The sequence below is a fragment of the Mustelus asterias genome, chromosome 3, assembly GCF_964213995.1.
Source record: "Mustelus asterias chromosome 3, sMusAst1.hap1.1, whole genome shotgun sequence".
NCBI lineage: Eukaryota > Metazoa > Chordata > Chondrichthyes > Carcharhiniformes > Triakidae > Mustelus > Mustelus asterias.
In genome coordinates this window covers 95,051,360-95,076,201 of record NC_135803.1, presented here as the reverse complement: position 1 = coordinate 95,076,201, position 24,842 = coordinate 95,051,360, and the positions used below count along the sequence as shown (strand labels likewise).

Genomic DNA, 24,842 nt, shown 5'->3' with positions numbered 1-24,842 from the left:
ACAGTGCACTATATCAAGGAAACGGAGGTTTCTTTTCAACTAGCAAAACCCTAACTAAAGCTTGCAGGATAAGCCCTCTGATTCAACTCTATATGTGTTTCATATGCAGGTCTGAGCTGCAGCATGGCACATTTCAATATAGTTAGATAAAACATAACGATTATTCCATGACCACTTCAGAATATAACACTACAGAAGAAGCTTACTGTATAATATTATACAGAATTATCTCATTTCTAAAAAGTCTGCAGCACCTCAACTATACTTTTCAACAGGACAAAGCTGTGCATAGCAGAAGAATCCAGATCTCTCACTTTGGATTCACCATTCTTTATTAACATGTCATGTTTAATGTGGTCACAATGGAAACTAGAGAAATTGGGCATGAGTGAATCTGGAGGTCTCTCTGAAGAGCAGAGTTAATACCATAATTTTCTTGTTATTCTTCCATACACTTACTACAGTAAAACTCCATGATGCACACTATCAACTATAAAGCTCTGGCTAAGGGATTGCTTTTCAGACACTATTCTCTTGTTTCTGTAAATGACTCTAAAGAAAAAGCTATAAATAAATACAATAGCCAAAAAACCAATGCCTCCTAATACACAGCACCACTCACTCAATCCAAACAAGCATCAGCACAGGTACATCTACACCAGCAGATTCCATTAATCAATTTGAACAGGGTGCACCTTCACGAACAACAAGCCTGCATGAGAAAGAGCAGATGATGGCGGCAGAGAATTCAGCTGTCTGGAGGGACAGTTAATGCCAATCTTCAGTGCAGGATCCTGGAATTCAGACCTGTGTAAACCAACATTTTCTATTGTCAGTAGACAGCATGCCATGTACCTTACATAGACCAATCACAAATGCAGAAATGTTTCACAACTTTCATCCATGCGCAAAGAAAGAACTAAAAGTCTGAACACAGCATGTAACAACCCTGAGTAGTCACACAGCAATAACCTGGCCCGCTAATGCTCAATTTGGACTCCACCAGGATCACTCAGCCTTGGTCCAAACACAAATTAACTGAACTCAAGAGATGAGGATAGAGTGACTGCCCATGACATCAAGGCAGCATTGGACCACGTGTGGCATCAAGGAGCCCTAAAAAAAATTGGAAGAGTCAAACCTAGCACAAGGAAGATGGTTGTGGTTGTCAAAAGCCACTCACCTCAGCCTCAGGACATCACTGCTGAAGTTCCTCAGGGTAGTGTCCTAGGCCCAATATCTTCAGCTGTTTCATCATTGAACGTCCCTCCATCATAAGATCAGAAATGAGGATGTTCGCTGATGATTGTACAGTGTTCAGTACCATTTGTGACTTCTCAGATACTACAGCCAAAACCTGGACAACATTTAGGTTTGGGCTGATTACATAACATTTTCACAGTTCCAGGCAATGGCCTGGAACTCTCCCCTTGAACCTACCTTGACATTCTCTCCTTGATGTTCAATACCACTACCATTGCTAAATTCCCCCAATATCCTGGGAGTTTGCATTGACCAGAAATTTAAACGTACTAACCATGTAAATACTGTGGCAAAGCAGTTTAGAGGCCAGGAATTTTGCAGCAAATAACTCACCTCCTGACTCCCCATTTTTAAGGCACAAATCAGGAGTATGATGGAATATTCCGTAAATGTTGCGTGTTCCTGAACCACTGACAGCAAGGAGTTGAAACAAAGAATAGGTTATTCATTGACTTAGCAGCGACTTGAACACTTGTGCTCTGCCCACGCTCCCAGGGATAACTCCCGTGTTCCCATTAGCTCTTTTGTAGCCACATTATCACATTCCCACGTGACCACTCAGTCTGCATCTTCCTCGTGTAGCTGGAACACCCAGTGGCATAAAATGTGACAGTGTGCGCAATAGAAAACTATGTATAGACAATTGCGTGACATACAAATTAAACAATCTAACAATGCATAACTATTTACATACAAAGTGAGGCATGGATTTAGCAATTGCAACTGGTACATAGCCATTGCATCCACACCACCAACCCCCCACAAGTCTGGGCCAGGTCTGTGGCCATCTCGATCATAGTGTGTTTTGCTTCTCAATCTGTGTTGCATGAGGGCATCCTGCACATTGGTTTCAAGTTTGGGCTGCAGCAGAGCTTAACAGTAGGAATTGTGGTCCTGGTATGCCTGGGAAAGAATCTTTGTGCTGATAAGGGCAGGCCCTGTCATGGTAGATTACTAAGGGTGAAGAATGCAACACAGTACAAAAGCAAATTACTGCGGATGCTGGAATCTGAAACCAAAAGAGAAAATGCTGGAAAATCTCAGCAGATCTGGCAGCATCTGTAAGGAGAGAAAAGAGCTGACGTTTCGGGTCCAGATGACCCTTTGTCAAAGCTAAAACGCATAGAAAGTGGGAGATATTTATACTGTAGAGTGAGGGAATGAAAGGCAAGTCATAGCCACAAAAACAAGGGGAAATGCTAAGAGGTGCTAATGGCAGTCCATAGAGAGAATAGAAGGTGTGAATGGCCAAACGGCTGAGAAGCTGAAATCAGAGGGTAAGCTGTGACAGATGAAGATGTTGGGGAAGGGGGGAGATGGGTAGGAGAGAGGTAAAATTGAGAAACCGGGGGAAAAGGGAAGCAAAGGGGGAAAAAAGGAGAGAAAAGATAAGAAAAGGGGGAGAAGAGTGGGGGAGAAAAGATGTCCAAAGATGTGCGGGTTAGGTTGATGGGCCATGCTAAAAATTGCCCTTAGTGTCCTGAGATGCGTAGGTTAGAGGGATTAGTGGGTGGATATGGGGGTAGGGCCTCGGTGGGATTGTGGTCGGTGCAGACTCGATCGGCCGAATGGCCTCTTTCTGTACTGTAGGGTTTCTATGATTCTATGAAAAGAAAAATAAAGAAAGACAATAAAGAAATGAAAGGTAATAAAAGAGAACAGCTAAAATTAAATAAAATGAAAACAAAGGGGTCGAGGTGGGGTAGAGCCAATCATCTGAAGTTGTTGAATTCAATGTTGAGACCGAAGGCTGTAAAGTGCAGGAAGATGCGATGCTGTTCCTCCAGTTTACGTTGAGCTTCACTGGAACCTTGCAGCAGGCCAAGGACAGACATGTGGGTATGGGAGCAGGATCATGTGTTAAAATGGCAATCAACGGGAAAATCAGCGTCCTGATTGCGCACAGACTGAAGGTTCTCAGCAAAGCGATCACCCAGTCCACGTGCGGTCTCTCCGATACAGAGGAGACCACATTGGGAGCAGCGAATGCAATAAACCAAATGGAAAGAGCTGCTTAACATGGAGTGAGTGTTTTGGACCTTGGATGGCAAGCGTGAAAGAGGTAAAGGGCAGGTGTTGCACCTTCTGCGATTGCATGGGAAGGTGCCATGGGTGAGGGGAGAGGTGTCGGGTAAAATGGAGGAGTGAACTAGGTTATCCCAGACGGAGCAATCTCTGTGGAATGCTGACAGAGGGAGTGAAGGGAAGATGTTCCTCCGGGTGCTCCGGTTTTCTCTCACAGTCCAAAGATGTGTGGGTTAGGCTGATTGGCCATGCTAAAATTACCCCTTAGTGTCCTGAGATGCGTAAGTTAGAGGGATTAGCGGGTAAGTATATAGGGACACGGGGGTAGGGCCTGGGTGGGATTGTGGTTGGTGCAGACTTGATGGGCCAAATAGCCTCTTTCTGCACTGTAGGGTTTCTATGATTCTGTGTGTTTAGTGGTGGCATCACACTGGAGCTGGCAAAAATGGCGGAGGATTATACTTCGCATGCAGAGGCTGGTGGGGTGAAATGTGAGAACAAGGGGGACTCTATCCTCGTTCTGCGAGCGAAGGGAGGGGGTGAGGGGGAGATGAACCGTACACTGTTGAGGGCCCTGACAACAACTGTCGGTGGGAAACCAAGGTTGAGAAAGAAGGAGCACATATTATAGGCACCACTTTGGAAAGTGGCATCATTGGAACAAATGTGACAAAGACGAAGGAGCTGAAAGGGATGGAGCCCTTATACGATGTAGGGTGCAATACAGTAGCTTGTGTGATCCCATGCACAATTCTCTAGAAGGTGCTTGGCTAAGTGAACCACCCATTCCACCAGACTGTTTGACTGTGGATATAATGGGTTGCTCATGATTTGCTCAAAGTCCCATGTGTGTGCAAAGTTCCAAAATTCCGTGGAGACGAGTTGGCAAACATGATCTGTCATGAGTCTCTGCGGAATGCTGTGTTTGGTGAAGTGTCTCTTGAGCTTGATGAATACTGTTTTACTCGTCATGTTTGGCAGGTAGTCGAGTTGAAACTATTCAGAATATGAATCAATTACATGTTCTTTACCATTCCATTCAAAGATGTCAACTGCAATTAATGACAAGGGGGGGTTCAGGACCTCATGTAAATTCAGCGGTTCTTTTGCTTGATGCAGCTTGAGTGCATTGCATGGTGCACATCTGGAAACTTCCCTTTCCATGTCTGTGTACATGGAGGACCAGTACAGTGATTCCTTGGCCCTGTATCTGGTTGCTTCCAACCCAGGATGCCCTTAGAGAATTTGTTGGGTGTGTAGTATCTCTGGAAAACAGTAGGGATGATAAATCGCTGGCTACACAGTATTAATCCATCCTGTACAATTTTGTGGTTCATCTCTCATGGCGAAGAATTCGTGAGGAATCTCCCTTGAGGACTCTGGCCAGCTTCTCATGATGAAATCATGCAGTTGTCTGTATGTGATGCCTGTAACATGTCTTTGAGTTTCTCAATTCGATAAGAGGACAGTATCTCTATTGCCATAATGTCTATGTCTTCCTTTATGACCCGCCTGGTCTGTAATGGGTGAGAAAGGTCTGGACAGGGCATCAGTTAAGTACAGCTCCTTACCAGATTTATAGACAATGCTGAGATTGTAATGTTGCAGCTTTAACATCATACATTGCAGCTGTGCAGACAGTGTGGAGAGGTTTCTTTAAGATAGTTATAAGTGACTGTGATCTGTTGCAACAATTGCACGACCATATATGAAGTCATGAAATTTCTGACAGACGAAAACTAAGTTCCTTTTTGGTCAATGACTCTCGATGTCAGTGAGGGCCCTTGAAGCAATGGCTATTGGTCTGCATTGTGTATGCAGACCGTGCCAAGCCTGTGCTGCTGATTTAAGTACGGGGGCTTGAACGTCAATGTATTGTAGCACTGGTGTGGTTGTGAGTGCTTGTTTGAGTCTGTTGAAGACCAACACCATTCGACATCCTGATGGAGAAGTTGACATAGAGGTTCAGTGACCTCACTAACATGAGATGAACTTAAGAAATATAATTTGTCACGTTTAAGTATAGCCATTGTATTGTCTGGATCGAGCTTTACACCATCAGCTGTAAGTAAGTAGCCCACCTAAGGAATCTGGTTGACCCTGAATCTGCATTTTGCAGGGTTAAGCTTCAGTTGTATCGTCCTGGTTCTGTTGAGGACAAGACAAAGATCTGCATCATGTTCTTGCGTGGTATGACTCCAAACCAGGATGTCATCAACAATGATCTTGCAAGGTTAGCCTGCAAAGACGCTGCACTGCTGGAAGACCTGGCTGCCTTTGGAGGTCCCATCGGGCATGCAAAAAAATGATATTTGCCAGAGACATGAATGTGGTTAGTTTTGAGGATTCCTCATCTAACAGGATCTGCCACAACCCACATTTCACATTGAGAAAGCTGAACACCTTTGGCATGTGTGCTATCACCTGTTCTACTGTCTTCATAGGGTGATGTGGTCTGGGCAGTGCCTTGTTCAAGTGCACTGGGTCAATACATATCCTAACCATACCATCTTTCTTTAATGCAACCACAATTGCTGAAACCCACTGTCGTGTAATCCGACTAGAAACTTAAACCTTTTTACCAGATATTTTCCCCTTAGGTGATCAACCAAAGGACAGAAAGTCGACTCGGATTTCACTTAAATTAAACATTTCTCTTTATTCAATACTTTAGCTACTTAATATAAACCCACATTAGTTGCAACACTTACTTTAACTCATTTAACAAAAACCCTTTTAACTCTAACTTTTAAGTTCTGACAAAAAACAAATACTACCCGCTTGAGCGAACTGGCCAGGTTTGCTCTTCGTATGAATCTTTCTCATGGTTTCTTTGAAGATGTTCTTCAGGGCACACATTGTGAATGTGATTCTTGAGTTTCTGCTGAAGACAAAGACTCAGCACATCTTTTATCCTAAACTTTGCGTATTATTCCAGAAAGTTCTCTGGCACTCAGCCAATGATACCACCGAAAACTGATCACAATGTTCCATTATAGCCAATGGAGTTACCTGTAAACAACTCCAAATGTTTATACCAAACTGTACATAGGTCATATAGCCTCACCATATATGGAATAAAGTGGGAATAACCGATGCCGGAAAGTCTGGCACTCGTCCAAACAACCATTCTTATTTGGTCAACACAGGAAGTGTCAGGTCACATCTCACAGGACAGGTCATGACTTGCTGCAGCCTTTTCTGACCTGCATCTGTGTTGAGTACAATTTAGCTAAAGTTCGCAGCACGCTCCATTCTCATTGTCACCGTTGCCACAATGGTCTCATCTGTCGCAGTTATGACACCTAACACGGTCTTCCAATGCAGCTCATTGACTACTTTCTGCTTCATGGCTCCAGAGATTCTTCTGCGAACACAGGCTGGTGGTCGTACCGAATCATTTAGCCTCATGCAATATATAACTGGTAGCTTACCAGTGATGTTACAGTTGAAGAGATCTCTACATGCTATCATCTCTGGGCCTTGGTGTTATAAAGCATGCACTTCTGGACCAAATTGAATGAGCCCCAATGTAATGCTGTTCTGAAGACCTAGTAGTGACCTTACTTTCTGGTCAACTATATGTAACTTGAAATTTCCCTGTGTGCAGTGGAGGGTAACTACACCTTCAGTACAGATGGTCTGTCTGCCATAGCCACGAGGTCTGCTTGGGTGCTGGAGTCTAGTTCCTGTAACATTTGGCTGGATAGTATGTTGCAAAGTTAAAGTTTATTTATTAGTCACAAGTAAGGCTTACATTAACACTGCAATGAAGTTACTGTGAAATTCCCCTAGTCGCCACACTCTGGCCCCTGTTTGTGTCAGTGCACCTAACCAGCACGTCTTTCAGACAGTGGGAGGAAACCGGAGCACCCGGAGGAAACCCACGCAGACACTGGGAGAACGTGCAAACTCCACACAGAGTGACCCAAGCCGGGAATCGAATCCAGGTCCCTGGCGCTGTGAGGCAGCAGTGCTAACCACTGTGCCGCCCATTTTAAACTTTAACTTTAACATTCCTACCCATGGAGAACCAACCCACTGCCAGTTGCTGATCGTAGGGACAGCTGCTGTGGTTTTGATCCGCAGCGCTTCGTGAAGTGATTCCATTTTCCACATTTGTTTCATCTTTTACCAAATGCAAAACAAACTATTCTGTTCCAGGGTGCTGGCCATTGCAGTTGGAGCAGTGCACCCCCTGTACAATAAATACTCCTGTTTCCCACTTAAAACCTCTGCTTTTTTTCTAATTGTTCATTTAACATACAGGTACTAATAGCTGCTTATAATATTAGGTATTTCTCTCGCAGCAGCTGCTTGTGGAAAAAATTGCTATGAATTCAATAAACTATTTGATCCCTGATTAGTTCATCAGTGAAAGTTCCAAACACACATTCCTTTGTCAATATTTTCAGGTTAGCTGTGTAAGATTGTATTGATTCATCTGCTCTGTGGTTTGTTGAATTGAAGACATGTCTCTAGAATTATATTTTTTATTAGGAGACAGATATTCTTGAACCATTTTAGGATTATTTCAGGGTCCTCTTTGTCCTCCTCCAGCTGGAAAACAAACAACTCGAATTTTTCAACAGCACAGGGGCCCACTAAGTTGAATAGAGTATAAGCCTGTACCTTTTTTGACTTAGTAAGGAGTCTAACAACACCAGGTTAAAGTCCAACAGGTTTATTTGGTAGCAAACGCCACTAGCTTTCGGAGCATTGCTCCTTCGTCAGGTGAGTGGGAGATCTGCTCATAAACTGCAAAGAGGACTTTTTGCCAGACAATGCACTACTCCTTTTTGAACTTTTCCCAACTATCCCTAATATTTTCATCAAAGGCAACTGGGTCATTGCAGAAAAGTCCTTGTGCCATACTGCCAACTTCTGATACCATGTAAATGTTGGGGGTTCCCGAGTCACTGACAGCAAGGATTTCCAACAAAGAGTAGCTTATTTACTAGCTTAGCAGCTACTTCAACACCTGTGGTCGGCCCGTACTCCAGAGAGTAACTTCCACACTCCAGCCACATGACATCTTTTGTAGCTGTGTCATCACTTTCTTATGTGACCACACGGTCTACATTCTCCACTTACCAGGAAGAGTGCAGCTCCAACAACACTCAAGAAGCTACACTTCATCCAGAACAAAGCAGCCAACATGATTGCCACCCCATCCACCCACTTTCACATTTGCTCCCTCCACCACTGATGCAAAATGGCAGCACTGCATATCATATGCAAGATGAACTGCAATAACTCACCAAGTCTCCTTGACAGCACCTTCCAAACCAGTAACCTACCTATGAAGGACAAGAGCAGCAAACACCATCACCTGCATGTTTCCTCCAAGCCACCAATAACCTGACTTGGAAATATATTGCCATTCTTTCACTGACACTAGGTCAACAGCCTAGAATTCCCTTCCTAAAGGCACTGTAGATGTATTTACACTAGATGGATTGCAGCGGTTTAAGAAGGTGGCTCAGCACCACCTTCTCAAGGACAATTAGGGAAAGGCAACAAATACTCATTTCATTTGAAAGAATAATAATGATGAAAGGTCATTTACTGCAGTGCATATAGCAGAAAAAGAGTAGGGTCAAAACTCATTACCCACACAAGAAAGAAGTCTACACTAATTCCATTCTCACTTCTAAGCCAGAAACTGTGGCTTCAAGTCAGGGACCTGAGCACGGAAATCTAGATGGACACGCCAGTACAGTTCTAAGGGAATGCTACACTTTGGAGGTATTGACCGGAATTTTCCAACTGTTCACACCCCTTGCCACTGCAAGCAAGGATGGAGAATTTGGCACTCAGTCAAATCTCCATTCACTGCAGCAGGACCAGAGATTCCCACTGGCATTGTCATTTTTCAGGTGAGATATTAAACCATCTGCTCTTTCCGTGGCACTATTTCAAAAAAGAGCAGGAAGGTTATCCTCATCAATTGACAGTTCCGACGTGCCACGCGAAAAACTGCATCGACCCCCTCAGAAGACAAACATGAGACACGACCGACAGAGTACCCTACGTCGTCCAGTACCTCCCCATAGCAGAGAAACTGCAACATTCCTTTGGAGCCTTCAACATGTCATCGATGAAAACGAACATCTCGCCAAGGCCATCCCCAAACCCCACTACTTGCCTTCAAATAACTGCGCAACCTCAAATAGACCATTGTTTGCAGCAAACTACCCAGCCTTCAGGAGAACAGCGAACACGACACCACACAACCCTGCCACAGCAACCTCTACAAGATGTGCCAGATCATTGACACGGATGCCACCATCACATGTGAGAACACCACCCACCAGGTACATGGTGCATACTCATGCGACTCGGCCAATGTTGTCTACCTCATATGCTGCAGGAAAGGATGTCCCAAAGCATGGTGCATAGGCGAGACCATGCAGACCATGAACGGACACCCCGCGACAATCACCAGGCAGGAGTGTTTCCTTCCTGTCAGGGAACACTTCAGCAGTTAAGGGCATTCAGCCTCCGATCTTCGGATAAGCGTTCTCCAAGGCGGCCTTCAAGACACAAGACAACGCAGAATCGCCAAGCAGAAACCGATAGCCAAGTTCCGCACGCATGAGGACAGCCTCAATTGGGATCTTGGGTTCATGTCACACTACGTGTAACCCCCACCATTTGGCCTGGGCTTGCAAAATCCTACTAACTGTCCTGGCTTGAGACAATTCACACTTCTTTAACCTGTGATTATCCCTTTCTCCACTCGCATTATCTGTACCTGTAAAGACTCGCATTCCAACCATTATCTTGCAATTGAGTCTCTGTCTATTTGTGCCGTGTTTGTGACCCCAATTCTCCACTCGCCTGATGAAGCAGCAACGCTCCAAAAGCTCGTGATACCAAATAAACCCGTTGGTCTTTAACCTGGTGTTGTGAGATTTCTTACTGTGCCCACCCCAATCCAACGCCGGCATCTCCACACCACCACTAGAAATAGTAACCTCTCTTTACTTTTCAAATGTTGTCACATCTGCTCTACAATTCCACAGAAATATGTTTTCAATGATATTGTTAAGTTCAAAGTCTGTTGGTCTCTTCATACATGCCCCCTTCCTCTGATACTATTCAGTAGGCCTCCAATAGAAGATCCAACAGCTAACCAACATTCTGCTTGCTAGATTAGTTCAAAGAAGTATGCAGCTGTTTGGAATAATGTTCTTCATTTGGTTGTTTTGTAGGTACAATCGACTGCTGCAGACTATTGTACAAAGTCTTAATGATCTTCTGAAAGCACTGAAGGGTCTTGTTGTGATGTCCTTGCAGCTGGAATTGATGGCAGACAGTCTGTACAACAATAGTGTCCCAGAATTCTGGAATGCCAAGGTAATACCATTTCATTATAGATATGATTGAATTGAAATCAAAGCATGGTATAGGGAACAAGAATTCTCCTCACTTGTTCAATAGCCAGGTTGTCCCATGGACAAACAATGGTCCCCTAAAACAAAATCTGTCATCTGTGTGGTCAGGTGATCTTTGCCTTCTCTGATAACTCAGACATGGGTCTGGAGTATCCAAGAAAGAATAGAGTTTATGCCCATTGCAACCGTTCAGATAGGTTCATCACATTACACCCAGAAGCTCAGGTGCACAGATACCTGTGGTCACATGAACCCAGAACTAATCACCTGACCTGCAGTGACCCTGCATTACTTTAAATTTAGTTTAAATTAATCTGTGAATTCAGTCAATTACAGCAGAGCAAAGCACAGCTGGTTGGCTTCAATTGACAGATCCTATTGACTCAGTGAAGATCAAATCAGTCAATTAAAGGCAATTAAAACATAATACCAAGTGTATTTCTTCAGTCAGTTAAAATAATGGCTAATGTCCTGGCAATCCCACTTCTCTGTGATGCTGGAGACTGCCCTTTGACAAATCAATGAAAAACTGATTATGCTGCTGGATTGTGCTGATAGGTGGAAGATACTGTGGCTGGAACTCTACCACCTTGCCTGCCACGGAATCGACACAGGTGAAGGTCCGACAACGGAAATCTCCGTTGACCTCGGGCAGGAATTTCCGGTCTCATCCGAGGGAGGCCGTAAAATCCCGCCCTGTGTTTCAGTTTAAGCTAATGAGTTTGTATGGAAATTTCAGTGTCACCTCACCCCCAGCAAAACCAGCACAGCGAGCATCACATTCTGGCTGCATTTTGCCAACTGCACACTAATGGAAATTCCATGCGCTTATTTGGGACCCATACTTAATCCTTTCTCATTGTCAGCAGATGCCTTTCCTGGCTGTGTCAGATTAAAATCACTGTTTCTCTATGATTTCTTATTTTAAATTGGTTAGTCTTTCCTCTCACAGTCAAGACTACAAAAAGTAAAGGCCACAAGGAGAACCTTAAAAAATCCACAATTTATGTAAGATAAATTTTACTGAAGAAACACATAATCAGGGTCTGCAGGTAATTGAAATCAGTTACTTTAGTGCTCTGGTGAATATCTTGGCTCTCAGACAAGAATAAATGAATGAGGTTTGGCTGAAATCCTAGAAATCCAATCGTCTTTTGAAACACCTGAGCCCCAGAGAAATCATTGTTTGATTGATAGCTCTTGCTCTCTGATCTCTGTCAATTTCACAATGTTTATTTATATAAGATATAGAGATATCAAGTGCTTACAGATTCTGCTATTGAAACTTTAAAGGGTTTGGATGATTTACACTTTTATTAGGTTGTAGAAAAAACTATTTTTATGAATAAAGACCATGTTTAAAGCTTTTTTCACACATACTACTATCACTATAGTGTTCATAGGTTCTACACTGTGTGTAGTAGACATGGAAGTACGATAGCTTAGCATGGTGATCATAAAAGGCCACAAAGTTCCCTCCTGCAGATTATGGTTCATGACACTTCTGAGATGCCGTAAAACATAATTCTTTGAAATATCGGCCCATGAAAATTGTGGAGGACTACCATATACCTATCCTACAATGGATTTTGAGAATTCAAAGTGCTGACCTTTGATCCAAACTAGCCTGCACCCTTAAAATACAGAAAACCTGGGATCGTGAACAACCAGAGAAACATTCAGCAGACCCGGCTACTGGCAAATGCCAAGTTGTTCAAATCCCAGACGGAAAACCTGAAACAACTGCCTTCAACTGTATTTTTGCAATTTGGTATAGTATGAGGAAAGGTTTGAAATCCAGAGAAACAGGTCCCAGACTTTTTGTGATGATTTTAATATAAAAAATGTTTATTAAGAAATAAAATAAACAACAATAAAGTAAACTAGAAGTACACTTAGCTAAGACAATGGCTACACACAGTAACACTAATTTAAACAGTTTCAAATAATCTTACCTTGCAGAACTAACTCTCTTAAACTGTTCCATGATACCTTATAGATTTTAAAATCTAGTAACTTTTACCACACAATGCACTTATGTTGCTTTACGGTTGCTTCTCCGGTAGACCAGCAGCTTGATTTTCAAATCAGACTTTCTTAACAGACACTACTTGCTAGGAGTTAAACAACTATTCTTGCTGTTGGCTGAGGTCTACAAAGCAGCTTTCTACACATGTTTCAATATCTTCTTAAATACCTTTCTCCCTTTTGATCTTTCCCTAATCTGATCTAACTTCTTGAGAACTGCACTTCTCCAGACTTAATTATCTTCATCTCTTGATTTAAGCTTTCAGAAGTTAAAAATAAAGTGAAGTCACTTTATGAACCTTTCTGTGAAACATCTTCTCATCTTGTATCCCCGCCTTTGAATCCTTAACAGGTTATTCAAATTTATTCATGTTCTATCCCCCATTGTCACTAACTTGCCTTAGATAAATATCTGTTTGCAGTGTTGCTAAGCTCATTAATATAACATAATATAAATAAAAATAAAAGATAGTCAACATCTTTTCCCAATGGCAAGGGAGTCTAAAAGTAAAGGGCATAGGTTTAAGGTGAGAGGGGAGAGATACAAAAGAGTCCAGAGGGGCAATTTTTTCAAACAGAAGGTTATGAGTGTCTGGAACGAGTTGCCAGAAGTAGTAGTAGAGGCAGGGACAATTTTGTCTTTTAAACAGTATTTAGACAGTTACATGGGTAAGATTGGTATAGAAGGATATGGGCCAAATGCGAGCAATTGGGCCTAGCTTAATGGTAAAAACTAAGCGGCATGGACAAGTTAGAACATAGAACATTACAGCGCAGTACAGGCCCTTCGGCCCTCGATGTTGCGCCGACCAGTGGTACCAATCTAAAGCCCCTCTAATCTACACTATTCCAATATCATCCATATGTTTATCCAATAACCATTTGAATGCTCTTAATGTTGACGAGTCCACTACTGCTGCAGGCAGGGCATTCCACGCCCTTACTACTCTCTGAGTAAAGAACCTACCTCTAACATCTGTCCTATATCTCTCACCCCTCAATTTAAAGCTATGTCCCCTCGTGCTAGCCAACACCATCCGAGGAAAAAGGCTCTCACTATCCACCCTATCTAATCCTCTGATCATTGTATGCCTCTATTAAGTCACCTCTCAACCTTCTCTCCAACGAAAACAACCTCAAGCCTCTCAGCCTTTCCTCATACGATTTTCCCACCATACCAGGCAACATCCTGGTAAATCTCCTCTGCACCCTCTCCAACACTTCCACATCTTTCCTATAATACGGCGACCACAACTGTACGCAATACTCCAAATGCGGCCGCACCAGAGCTTTGTACAGTTGCAGCATGACCTCCTGGCTCCGAAACTCAATCCCTCTACCAATAAAAGCTAACACACCGTACGCCTTCTTAACAACCCTATCAACCTGGGTGCCAACTTTCAGGGATCTATGCACATGGACACCCAGATCCCTCTGTTCATCCACACTACCAAATATCTTACCATTAGCCCAGTACTCTGTAATCCTGTTACTCCTTCCAAAGTGAATCACCTCGCACTTTTAAGTTGGGCCGAAGGGCCTGTTTTCATGCTGTAAACCTCTATGACTCTATATCAAATGCACTAGATCCATTTACCCGGTCACTCTATCCCTGCTCTAATTATCTCTCATATTCCCCCAGTTTAAAATATATAACCAGAATATTACCAGCAGAAATATTCTAATTTCATGTATTTTCATGACACTAATATATTCCTGACTCCCACTGGCTGGACTAGACCCAGTGGTTAATGCCTTAACTCAGAATGAGATGTCCTCGACCCATGCATATGTCCATGTTTGGTGAACTGTTTCAAATATTGTGCGCACATCAATACTGCGAAACTGAACAATAAGACTAATATACCAATGAATAGACTACAATGCCAAAGGAGAATACCATACCTACAATATTTAAAAATAAATTGCAAGAGCAGTTAGGAACACCCTGACCAGAATTTTCCAGCTGTTCCCACCAGCAGGATCTTCCAGCGAACCCCAGTGCAGGTTTCCCAGTGGGGGGGTGCATGAAACAAGAAACCCCATTGACAGCAGTGGGACCAGAAGATCCTGCCACCAGCCATTAGCAAGCCACCTCCACCGCCGCAAAACATGCGGCTGGAGGGGTGGGAAATCTCGCCCCATGCCTAGCACAGTTAGGAACACCAACTTAGTGTCGTTGGTAAGGCTTTAACTGGTGCATTTTGGTACACCAGACCTAGAAGGAGTAGCAGAATACCTATGGTCATTATGAACCCCATATCTCAAACAGTTAGGAATACCATACCTAACACAGTTGGCAATGCTTTAATTGGATCAGTTAGGAACACCAAATCTAGATTAGTTAGGAACACTATGTTAGGGGCAGTTGGGAATGCCATACTCAGAGCTGTTGGAAATACCATACCTAACTTAGTTTGGAACACAATACCTAAGACAGATAGCAACATCATACCAACACTACATCGATAGTTAGGAATGCCATATCTAGGACAGTTAGGAACACCACAGCCAGAACTGTTGGGAACACTACCTAATATTAATAGTCTCATACCTGGACCAATTAGAAGCTATATCAAGAGCAGTTGGGGACACCTTACCCAGAGGATTTGGGAATACTAGGACAGGTAAAAATGTTAGAGGGTATTTAAAAATATCTTTAAAATCTCCATCTCCGGTTGGCTTTTTTTTTGAATAAAAGAAGCTGCCTTTCTATCAATCGTGTTTTCAGCTATATTTGACTCAAAACATTAACCGTGTTTCTCTCTCCACAGATGTTGCCAGATCTGCTGAGTATTTCCAGCACCTATTTTTTTCTCCACCTCTCTCTCCTCCTTTAAGACTTTCTTTAAAACCTACCTCTTTGGCCAAGATTTTGGTCACTTGACCTATTATGTTTTTGTGGCTCACTGCCACGTTTTGCTTGAAAACTCTTCTGTAGAGTACCTTGGGAGGCTCTACTGTATTTTTAAAAATTCATTTAAGGAATGTGACCATTGCTAGCAAAGCCAGCATTTGTTGCCAATTTCTAATTGCCCTTGTTAAAAGAAATTGTTCATATTAGTGCAAGCCGTTGTTTCATAGCTGTGGCTCAGTTGGTCGCACTCTCATCTCTGAATCAATGATTGTGGGTGATATCCCCTACCAAGACCCTGAGAACATATAAACCAGAGTGACACTTCAGTGTATTGCAGAGGAAGTGCTGCAATGTGAATGTGTCACTTTTTAGTGTGAGTTTTTAAATGAGATCTGTCTTTGTTTTCAGGAGAATGTAAAAGATCTTAAGGTTCTATTCAAAGAAGTGCAGAGTGAACTATTCACTTTTGTCCTGGACAATATTTATCCCTCAACTAAGATCACCAAACAGATTCTCTATTTTGCATCTTATTGCTATTTGTGAGATTCCCTGCATCACATCAATGACTACACTTCAAAATCAATTATTTGTCTGCATTTGTAACATCTTGAGGACAAAGTTTTATAAAAATTTAAATTGTTACTATGTTACCCTTAAATAGGTAACCCAGGTAAATGCACAAAGAGAATTTTTTCCTTTAAAATGCCTTCATATACAAGATGTTAAAATGACAAGACCCAATGAGTTCTATCTTGATACTCAGTGTCTGTATTTTCAAGGCATATCCTTCACTGAAACCCTTGGCCTCATGGGTAGATGATCTTCTTGCAAGAATCAAGTTTCTACAGAAGTGGATTACTAATGGGATTCCAGCTGCCTTCTGGATCAGTGGATTTTTCTTCCCACAAGCATTCCTAACGGGGACACTCCAAAACTTTGCAAGACAGTCAGTTATCTCTATTGACACAATATCATTTGACTTTAAGGTAAGAAATGGGGAGAGGGACTAAGTAGAAAACGGCTTACATATTGAGCTTCCACCACCAAGTCCTGAGCTCAAATTCAACCCTGATTGATTGATGGAAAAAGAAGAATGAAAGTCTGCTCTGCTATTTGTCTATAAGGACCCCAGTTGGGGATGTTCTTGAGGAATTAGGAGAGATTTTATAAATGTGGTGGTTCCAATTGGATGGAAACCAAAACTTTGATTTCTTGGTGATGGGTTGAGATTTAGTGACAAAGTTAGCAGCGTGTGTGTGGTGTGTTGGACTTCATGCTGACCTGTGGCAGTTTGTTAATATGTTTGCATGCCATGAATAATCATTAGTGGAAAACATTTTTAAAATTACATCCTACCTTCAAGATAAAGTCATTTGAGGGTGACGTGCACCAGTCAACTTTGTGCAGTTGTGTGCAAGGTCAGCGGTTTTCCTTGTTGAGCTCTATGACACAAGGGAGGGGAGCAAGAGAATGGGAACTTCCATGGAGACTGTTGGTGGTGAGAGGTATGGAGTGGGGTTGAGCATGAAGAATGGAAGAGGGATTGCGGGGGGTACAGAGAGTGGGTTGGGGGCATGGAAGTTATTGACAAAATCTTTTGTCTGCAATGAGCTGTGTTTTAACTAGCCTAGGTATGTGATGGCACAGTCCAGAGGAAAATCTACTCTTTATCTAACCTCTGCTGGATCTGCCCTGGAAGGGTATTTTTAAAATTCATTTATGGGATGTGAGCATCACTGGCTGGGTCAGCATTTATTGCCCATCCTTAACTGCCCACGACTGAGTGCCCTACCTACTAGGCCATTTATGAGAGCATTTAAAAGTCAACCACATTGCTGTGGATCTCAAGTCACATGTAGGCCAGACCAGGTAAAGACAGTAGATTTCCTTCCCTAAAGGACATTGGTGAACCAATCAACAATGGTTTCAGGGTCACCATTGGACTTTTAATTCCAGATGTTTTTTATTGAATTCAAATTTCACAAAAGCATTGCCCCGGACTCTGGATTACTATTCCAGTGATAGTACCACCCCATTCTGTGCAGCGGGAGCTTTATTCTGTATCAAATCTGACCTATACTTAATCTAGGCGTGCTTGATGGCTCCCGCGCTCCTGGCACCACTGGGCGTTTGACAATCTGGTGGAGGCCCTCTCTTTCTAAACATGGTAAAGCACATTGTCTGAGATCAGTCTCAGTGGGGATAATTGAAATGCTGTAGGTTAACTGAGAGCCCTCTAAAGATACTGACAGCAAACAACCTGAGGTCCAAAATGGAAGAATTCCATTCCCCAGTGTTAATCTCACATTGATCAGCATAAAAATGAAGAAATTAAAAGAAACAGGATAGCATTAAGCATTCATAAATATTTCCAAATTAAAATGGAATGAAGATTTAGACTTGGGGTTTATAGAATCACTTGATCACAAATCCTAGTTCCTGATTGTTCTAGCAGCAAAATATTTAAAAATAGCCATAACCATCTTCCTGCTTTACAGTTCCAATGATTTTTTTCTGAATATTAAATGAATGCTGTATATGTGCATCTGAATATTATCGACCTCATCCAGGCCTTTGTTGCATCTGACTAAACTATTCCAACATGTTCCCCAACAGCTTTCCACATTCCGCTCTCTGTAAACATGAGCTTATCCAAAACTTTGCTACTGTGTCGCTGAACTAGCGAGAAAACGGGTGTTTCAGACCAGTTTTTTGGGCGAGTTTGAAAACACAATCTTTTCGCATTTGTGCAAAGAAAGTGCCAGGATACGATTCTTGCCAGCTTGGGCAGGGGGGGGGGGGGGGTGGCGTAGAGCCTAAGCTCGCTGGTGAAGCCAGCTGCTGAGCTCCAGGGGCGCCATTGCGCAGGCGCCCGAATCTGAGTGTACTGGGAGATTTCCTGACTTTGTGACCCCCTAACTCCACTGACAGCAGTATCCCCCACAGACATTGCCCCCCTATGCAAAATTCCCTCCTTCCCTTGCTGATCCCTGTAGACTGGCAGAGCTTCCTCCTTCACCAGTCACTACCCCTGGCAGAGTTCCCCCCTCTACCCACCCCCCCAGCCGATCACCCCCCCACCCCGACAGGGTTCAACCCTTCCCTCCCACCCCTGTGAAGCTCCCCGCTTGTCTCCCTGACCCTTTCATGGCTCTGCCCTCTGGCTCTGCCCCACTCTGGCACTGCCCCTGGCACAGTAATGGTGGCCATGATGTGAAGATGCTGGCATTGGACTGGGGTAAGCACAGTAAGAAAGTCTCACAACACCAGGTTAAAGTTCAACAGGTTCATCTGGCAGCACAAGCTTTCAGAGTCTCAAGCTCCACACCTGAAGAAGGAGCCTGAGACTCTGAAAGCTTGTGCTGCCAAATAAACCTGTTGGATTTTAACCTGGTGTTGCGAGACTTCTTACTTTACAGTAATGGTGCCCAGTGAACTCTGCCAGGGTGCCAGGCAGGCTCTGCCGGCTGGCACTACCGCATGGGCATTGCTTGACTCTGTTCCTGACCATCCGGGACTTTCAATGGTCTCCAATCTCCCCCTGGCAAGGTTATTACCTCTGGTCAGTGTTGGGGACCATATGTGATTCTCTTCAGGGAGAACCTCAACTGGTGAGGTGGTACAGGTAAGTGAGCCTGGAAAATAGTGTCCGAGACTCATTAATGACAAAGCATGTCATTAATATTTAAATTGGCTTTGTGGCCTTTCTGGAGCTAAAAACCAGGCGTGAACCCGAATTTTCACTTCCCGCCTGATCTTAGCACCTTGCCTTGCCAAAAGTCGGGCGGATGAGGTCATGAGATCGCAACCACAATGTTTCAGAAGTTGTAGTATTGGAGGGGGTTACAGAGATATCTTGGGTGAGATCATGAAGGGAGTATAATACTATCTCCAAAAATGATATCACCCAAACCATGTTGCAGCTCTAATCAGCTACATCAGCATAGAGCACAGAGAAACCTGGGACCTCCCAACATGGCAGACTGGAACTCAGGCATCCTTGTGTTATCAGAGAGCCCAGTCTTACATATCAAAACACTGAGCAGATACTAGGTATAGCCAAATGTACTGGCAGTGGCTTGTTCATTCTCACAATGGCACTAAATCTCCAATTTCCTTCACCCTCACAAGGCAGCAGTGATTAGATTAAATGTATAAAATGAGTGTAGTCTGCCAGAGTGCAACCTTTCAAAAACCAGTCACAGTTCATCAAGTGCACAGAAGCCCCAAAATCCTAGGTTGAGTAGGGCATTTTTATGGGAGCAAATATACTGCAGAAATTCCCTAACAAATATTTTGTGAAATTTCAGGCCAGATCCCCTTCTGGTGGCAATCGCATGGAAACAGATTTAGGACAGTTATCCTAAATTTTAAGATTTTTACCTTCCCAGCTGACCTTAGGAATGTACAAGTTATTTAAAGGTACAGTTTGCCAGGATCCCTATGTCAAGGTGGAAGTCCTTGTTTCAAGGGAAACTGCTCAACTGAAATGCTTGGGGAGTATTTTGGACCTTACTTGGAATTCACTGCATGTATTAAAAGGAGAAAAACATAGTTGCATCATTATGGCTGACACCACTGCAATAGTGAGGGAGCGCTGCAATTTCAGTTCTGAAACCTCACAGATGCGATGCTAAACTAAGGCCCTGTCTGCAATCTCAGATAGATATAAAAGATCCGATGGAATTACTCCAGGAAGAATAAGGGAATTCTCCTGATGCCCTGGCTAATATTTGTCTCAATATTCATCACTAAAACAGATTACTTGGTCATTATCATATTGCTGCTTGTGGTAACTTGCTGTGTGTGCACCACTGGCTGCCACTTTTCCCCACATTACAAGTGACTACGCTTCAAAAGTATTATTTAGTTGATTGTAAAGTGCTTTGAGTTGACCCGAAAGGCATTATGGTATATTAATGAAAGTTCTTTCTTTCTCTGGAGCTCTATTCCACAGGGTTGTGCTTCAGTAATGAGGCTTTGCAGGAGCTGTTTATTCCTGCAGCCTGATCTGCAACCAAGGTTTACAGCACACACAACTCCGATTGTTGCACAGCAAGTGGTTACAGCATTCATCAATTATGGCTCATTCCAGGGAGCCATAATTAATTTTCGTCAGTTCAGCTACTTTGCTTTGCAATGCCTCACAATGCCTTCTTTTTCAGGTCATCCTAATTTACAAAATTTAACAAAGGGGTCCAATATAGATGCTGGAGATATACGTTACATTTTTCAAAATTACTGGTTTTCTCAGGATCAAGGAGGTTTTTAATTGTGGGCATGTTCATCGAATGCATCAAATATAAATTCCATTAACTATATGAGCTGAAAAGGCTTCTATTTGGTAAATGTGAAGTTAATCTGCAATGACAAGCACAGTTTCTTGCAGCCAGTTGGAATGCATCAAGTTAGTTGATTGCTCCAGTGTCCAGAACCCACAGTCAGGATTTTAAGAAAAAATGAAAGTAATGGTAGGTGTGAGGGAACAAGGCTTTAAGATGTGAGACTTAAATATGCTTGTACACATTGCAGATGTGAGCTACTTAACTTTAAAGCTGCCAAATCTCTTTGCATCTGGGATAAGGAAGATCGTTTTTAGGATTAAATCTTTGCTTCTCTGTGGGCGGCACAGTGGTTAGCACTGCTGCCTCACAGCACCAGGGACCCGGATTCAATTCCCGGCTTCGGTCATTGTCTGTGCGGAGTCTGCATGTTCTCCCCATGAGTGCGTGTGTTTTCTCCGGCTGCTCTGGTTTCCTCCCACAGTCTGAAAGACGTGCTGGTTAGCTGCATTGGCTGTGTTAAATTCTATTACTTGTTTGACAATTTATTGGTGATTTCATGAAATAAAACTTCTGACACAGGTGGTCTTTGGGGAGATTCCACTCATTATACCCTCCATTCACATGGTCTGTGCTGCTGCTAACTCCCTGGTACTCCAATTACAGCATGCCTCCAACCTCCAATACAAAACAGCAGCACTTCCATTTCAGCCTCTGAGAAGTTAGATGCTCACCTCTTCCTTTCTGTTGTAGCAACCTTTTAATTCCCTATCTCCTTTAATTGATGGACTTGCTTGCTCAACCCTGACTTGAATTTTCTGTTTCCCCCCCCCCCATCCTGTTTCTCAATCTTTGTCACACTAGCAAATTTGAAATGAACTAACCCCCAAATATCTCACCACATCCTCCTCAGCTTTTGGTGCATTTAAGCCCCACCCTGCCACATTTACATTGCACTGGAACCCCAATAATTTCAAGCCTCGAATGCTTATCCACACAAATATGCCTGCAACCATCAAGGTAAAACATCTTAGCCACTTCAGCAGAGAGGTGTTAAGAAGTGCTTCTTAAGAATAATGCATATTAAGCATCCTTTTACATGCTAGACTGTAACATATGTGCCATGCAGATTAAAATCTCTTCCTACAACTCACAAACTGGACCCCTTCCAGTGGATTTATCCAAGTTGACGTTTATCACTATAAAAGTTACTGACAAAGACTGCTGTTGAAGTTTGGTTCATGCTAGACATTAGGTGTTGCAACCTCTTCTACATTGGCACTTGGGTGAGACACTTAAGAATACCAATAGTGAGCTAAGCCTTGAAGCAGAGCTTACCTAGCAAGACATCTCTACAATGGTGCTAGAGGCACTGCATGATTGTGCGAGATAGTGAATGAGTAAGGCAAAAAAAGACAAAGCAAGAACAGAAACTAACTAGGAGTTAAAAAAAGGATCCATATTACTCCTCCGCACTTTCTTAATTGGCCGCATGTCTAAATCTAAAGTACATTTTTATAGTGTTATATTCTAGAAAACTACCTGGTGAGTGATAGAGCCAATCTTTAAACAATTTTAAAAGCATTTATTCTTTTAATCCAAATACCAGCTTCAGAATAAGTTGTTATGGGAGTTCAAGTGAAACCCAGTTGATGCCCCACCACTTACACACAAGATGAAAGCCTTAGATTTTTGACAGTATGATTTTCAGGCCTGGTATGCTAATGAGAGACCTCATAATTTGAGAGCAAGCTGCAAGCAGAAAATGAAATGCTCCCCTGATAGTGAACTTCCATCTCTAAACACAATTAACAATTTTCAAGGAATCAGAGATCCCCTACCTTGCGATCTGCACCTGCAGCCACCAATAAATTATGGCTTTCTCTTGCAACTAGATGGAAAACATTGGAATGAGGAATGGAAAAGAAGGAATAAGCCACCCAAATTGTCAGCTCAAGAGTGACCAGGTGTGAGTCAGTGAGCATTGAAATACCTTAGCTCTGAACTTTCTCTGAGGGACTTCTATGGAGGATCTGGGAGGGGCAAAATGTTATCTTATCCTGAAGATATGCCCTGATACCATTCCAAAACCTAGGCTCAGGAGCATTAGCATTTTGAGATTCAGTGTTTTTGTCATCGTCAGGGTACTAAATATCATTTCACTTTTGGGGTGGGGTTTGTGGGAGAGAAACTTTGGCTGTAGCATTTTGCCACGTAGATAGACAGCTGTGTGAGCCAAAGTTTTGTTTTAAAAATTATATTGAAGGTCATTTAAAATGACTGAGGGAAACAGAAACCAAATCAGATTCACATGAGATGGTCTTAGATTTTTGACAGGCCCAACAGACATCACAATTTAAGAGCAAGTTGCAGACAGAACATAAAACACTCTTCTGATAGATTAGACCCATCTCCCACGCATCAGGTGAGGTGGAGCTGTTCTCTGAAAAGGTGGGCAGGTTTGATAGTGACACAGGCTTTTCTTGTGGAACCTGAAGGGACAAGCCAGCTCCTCTTGGTCCCACAAAAATAAATCAAAAGTATCTTTTAGGTTGCTTTTCTGCTGGATTACGAACTGAAACTGAGCAAAGTGAGCATGGCGCAAATTAATGTCCATTGTCCCATTATTCCTACTTGAACTGGGTGCCCCATCAAGGATGCCCTGTAAAAATGCAATATATCCAAGTGTACCAAATAGCCTAAGAACCTCAGTATGCTTACCTGTAAATAGTTTATTATTACAAAATGTGTATCGGGTATTGGATGGTAATTAGAGAAAGCATATAATATAATCAATCTCAGCAAAAAGAAAAAGCTATTCAAAATACAAATGCTCATTGGATAACTGGCATTAAAAATAAAAGGTTAAACTGATGCTATATGCACTCTCCTTAAGTAATAATTGTGGTATATTCTCAGACTGAGCAGAGAGAGCAATAGACTGTATGTATCTCAGTTTTATTTATTAATTGTGAAAGAAAATAATAATGAGCCTACTGTTTATGACGATGCACTGATCTAATCCATACTGTCCCAATCACAGGTCGTTGAAAATGCACCTTCCGACTTGGATCGTCCCAAAGTTGGGTGCTACATCTATGGTCTGTTTTTGGAGGGGGCTCGCTGGGACTCTGCTTTGTTTCAGCTGGGTGAATCACGGCCCAAAGAACTCTACACAGATATGGCTGTGATCTGGTTAATCCCAACTGCAAATCGTAAAACACCACAGCATGGAATTTACCTCTGTCCAATATACAAAACACTCACACGAGCAGGTAAGAGAAACTCAGACATGATGCTTGTCATGGGCAGAACCCCCGTGTCATATAACAATTGAATCTTAGAATGATAACAGGATAGGAGGAAGCCCCCTTGAGCTGGTGCCAACTTTCTGCAAGAGCAATCCAGTTAGTCCCATTCCCCAGCCCTATCCACGTAGCTCTGCACTTCATGTGCTTTACTAAATCCTTTCAAAAGCCTTGATTGAATCTGCCTTAACTATCCTTTCAGCCAGTCTATTCCAGGTCATAATCACTTGCTGTGTAAAAAAAGCTTTCTCTCATGTCAGTCATATTAAATTGGTGTCCTCTGGTTCTCAACCCTTCCACTGATGGGAACAGTTTTTCTCTAACTACTCTGTCCACACCTCTCCTGATTTTGAACACCTCTCTGGACTATCCTCTTAACCTTCACTGCTTTAAGAACAACCTCAGTTTCTCCAATCCATGTAACTGAAATCCCTCCTCCATGGGACCATTCTCAAAATCCTTACTGCAGTCTCTCTAATGCATTCACGATCTTTTAAAAATGAGTTCCCCAGAATTTGGCACATTGGGCTGAATGTGGAACGGTCTGTGAAGATGGGGAGCCTGAAAATGGGAGGGAACTCCCATCAGGCTGGCTTCACAACATATCTTCCTGCCTCTGGAGGATTCTGTCAGTGTGTGAAGGCAGGAATGTTTACTCGCTTAGCAACAATGGGTAAAC

At 42.8% G+C, this 24,842-nt stretch overlaps 1 protein-coding gene across 4 annotated transcripts in view; it reads left to right on the top strand.

Moving 5' to 3' along the window:
* Window positions 1–24,842, top strand: part of dnah1 (dynein, axonemal, heavy chain 1) — a 510,234-nt gene that overhangs the window by 481,573 nt on the left and 3,819 nt on the right. For all 4 annotated transcript variants that reach the window (XM_078209369.1, XM_078209371.1, XM_078209370.1 and 1 more), the window contains 3 exons: window positions 10,506–10,650; window positions 16,353–16,559; window positions 23,899–24,130. In XM_078209369.1, coding sequence (XP_078065495.1) covers window positions 10,506–10,650; window positions 16,353–16,559; window positions 23,899–24,130 — 584 coding nt within the window. The remainder of the gene's footprint in view (window positions 1–10,505; window positions 10,651–16,352; window positions 16,560–23,898; window positions 24,131–24,842) is intronic.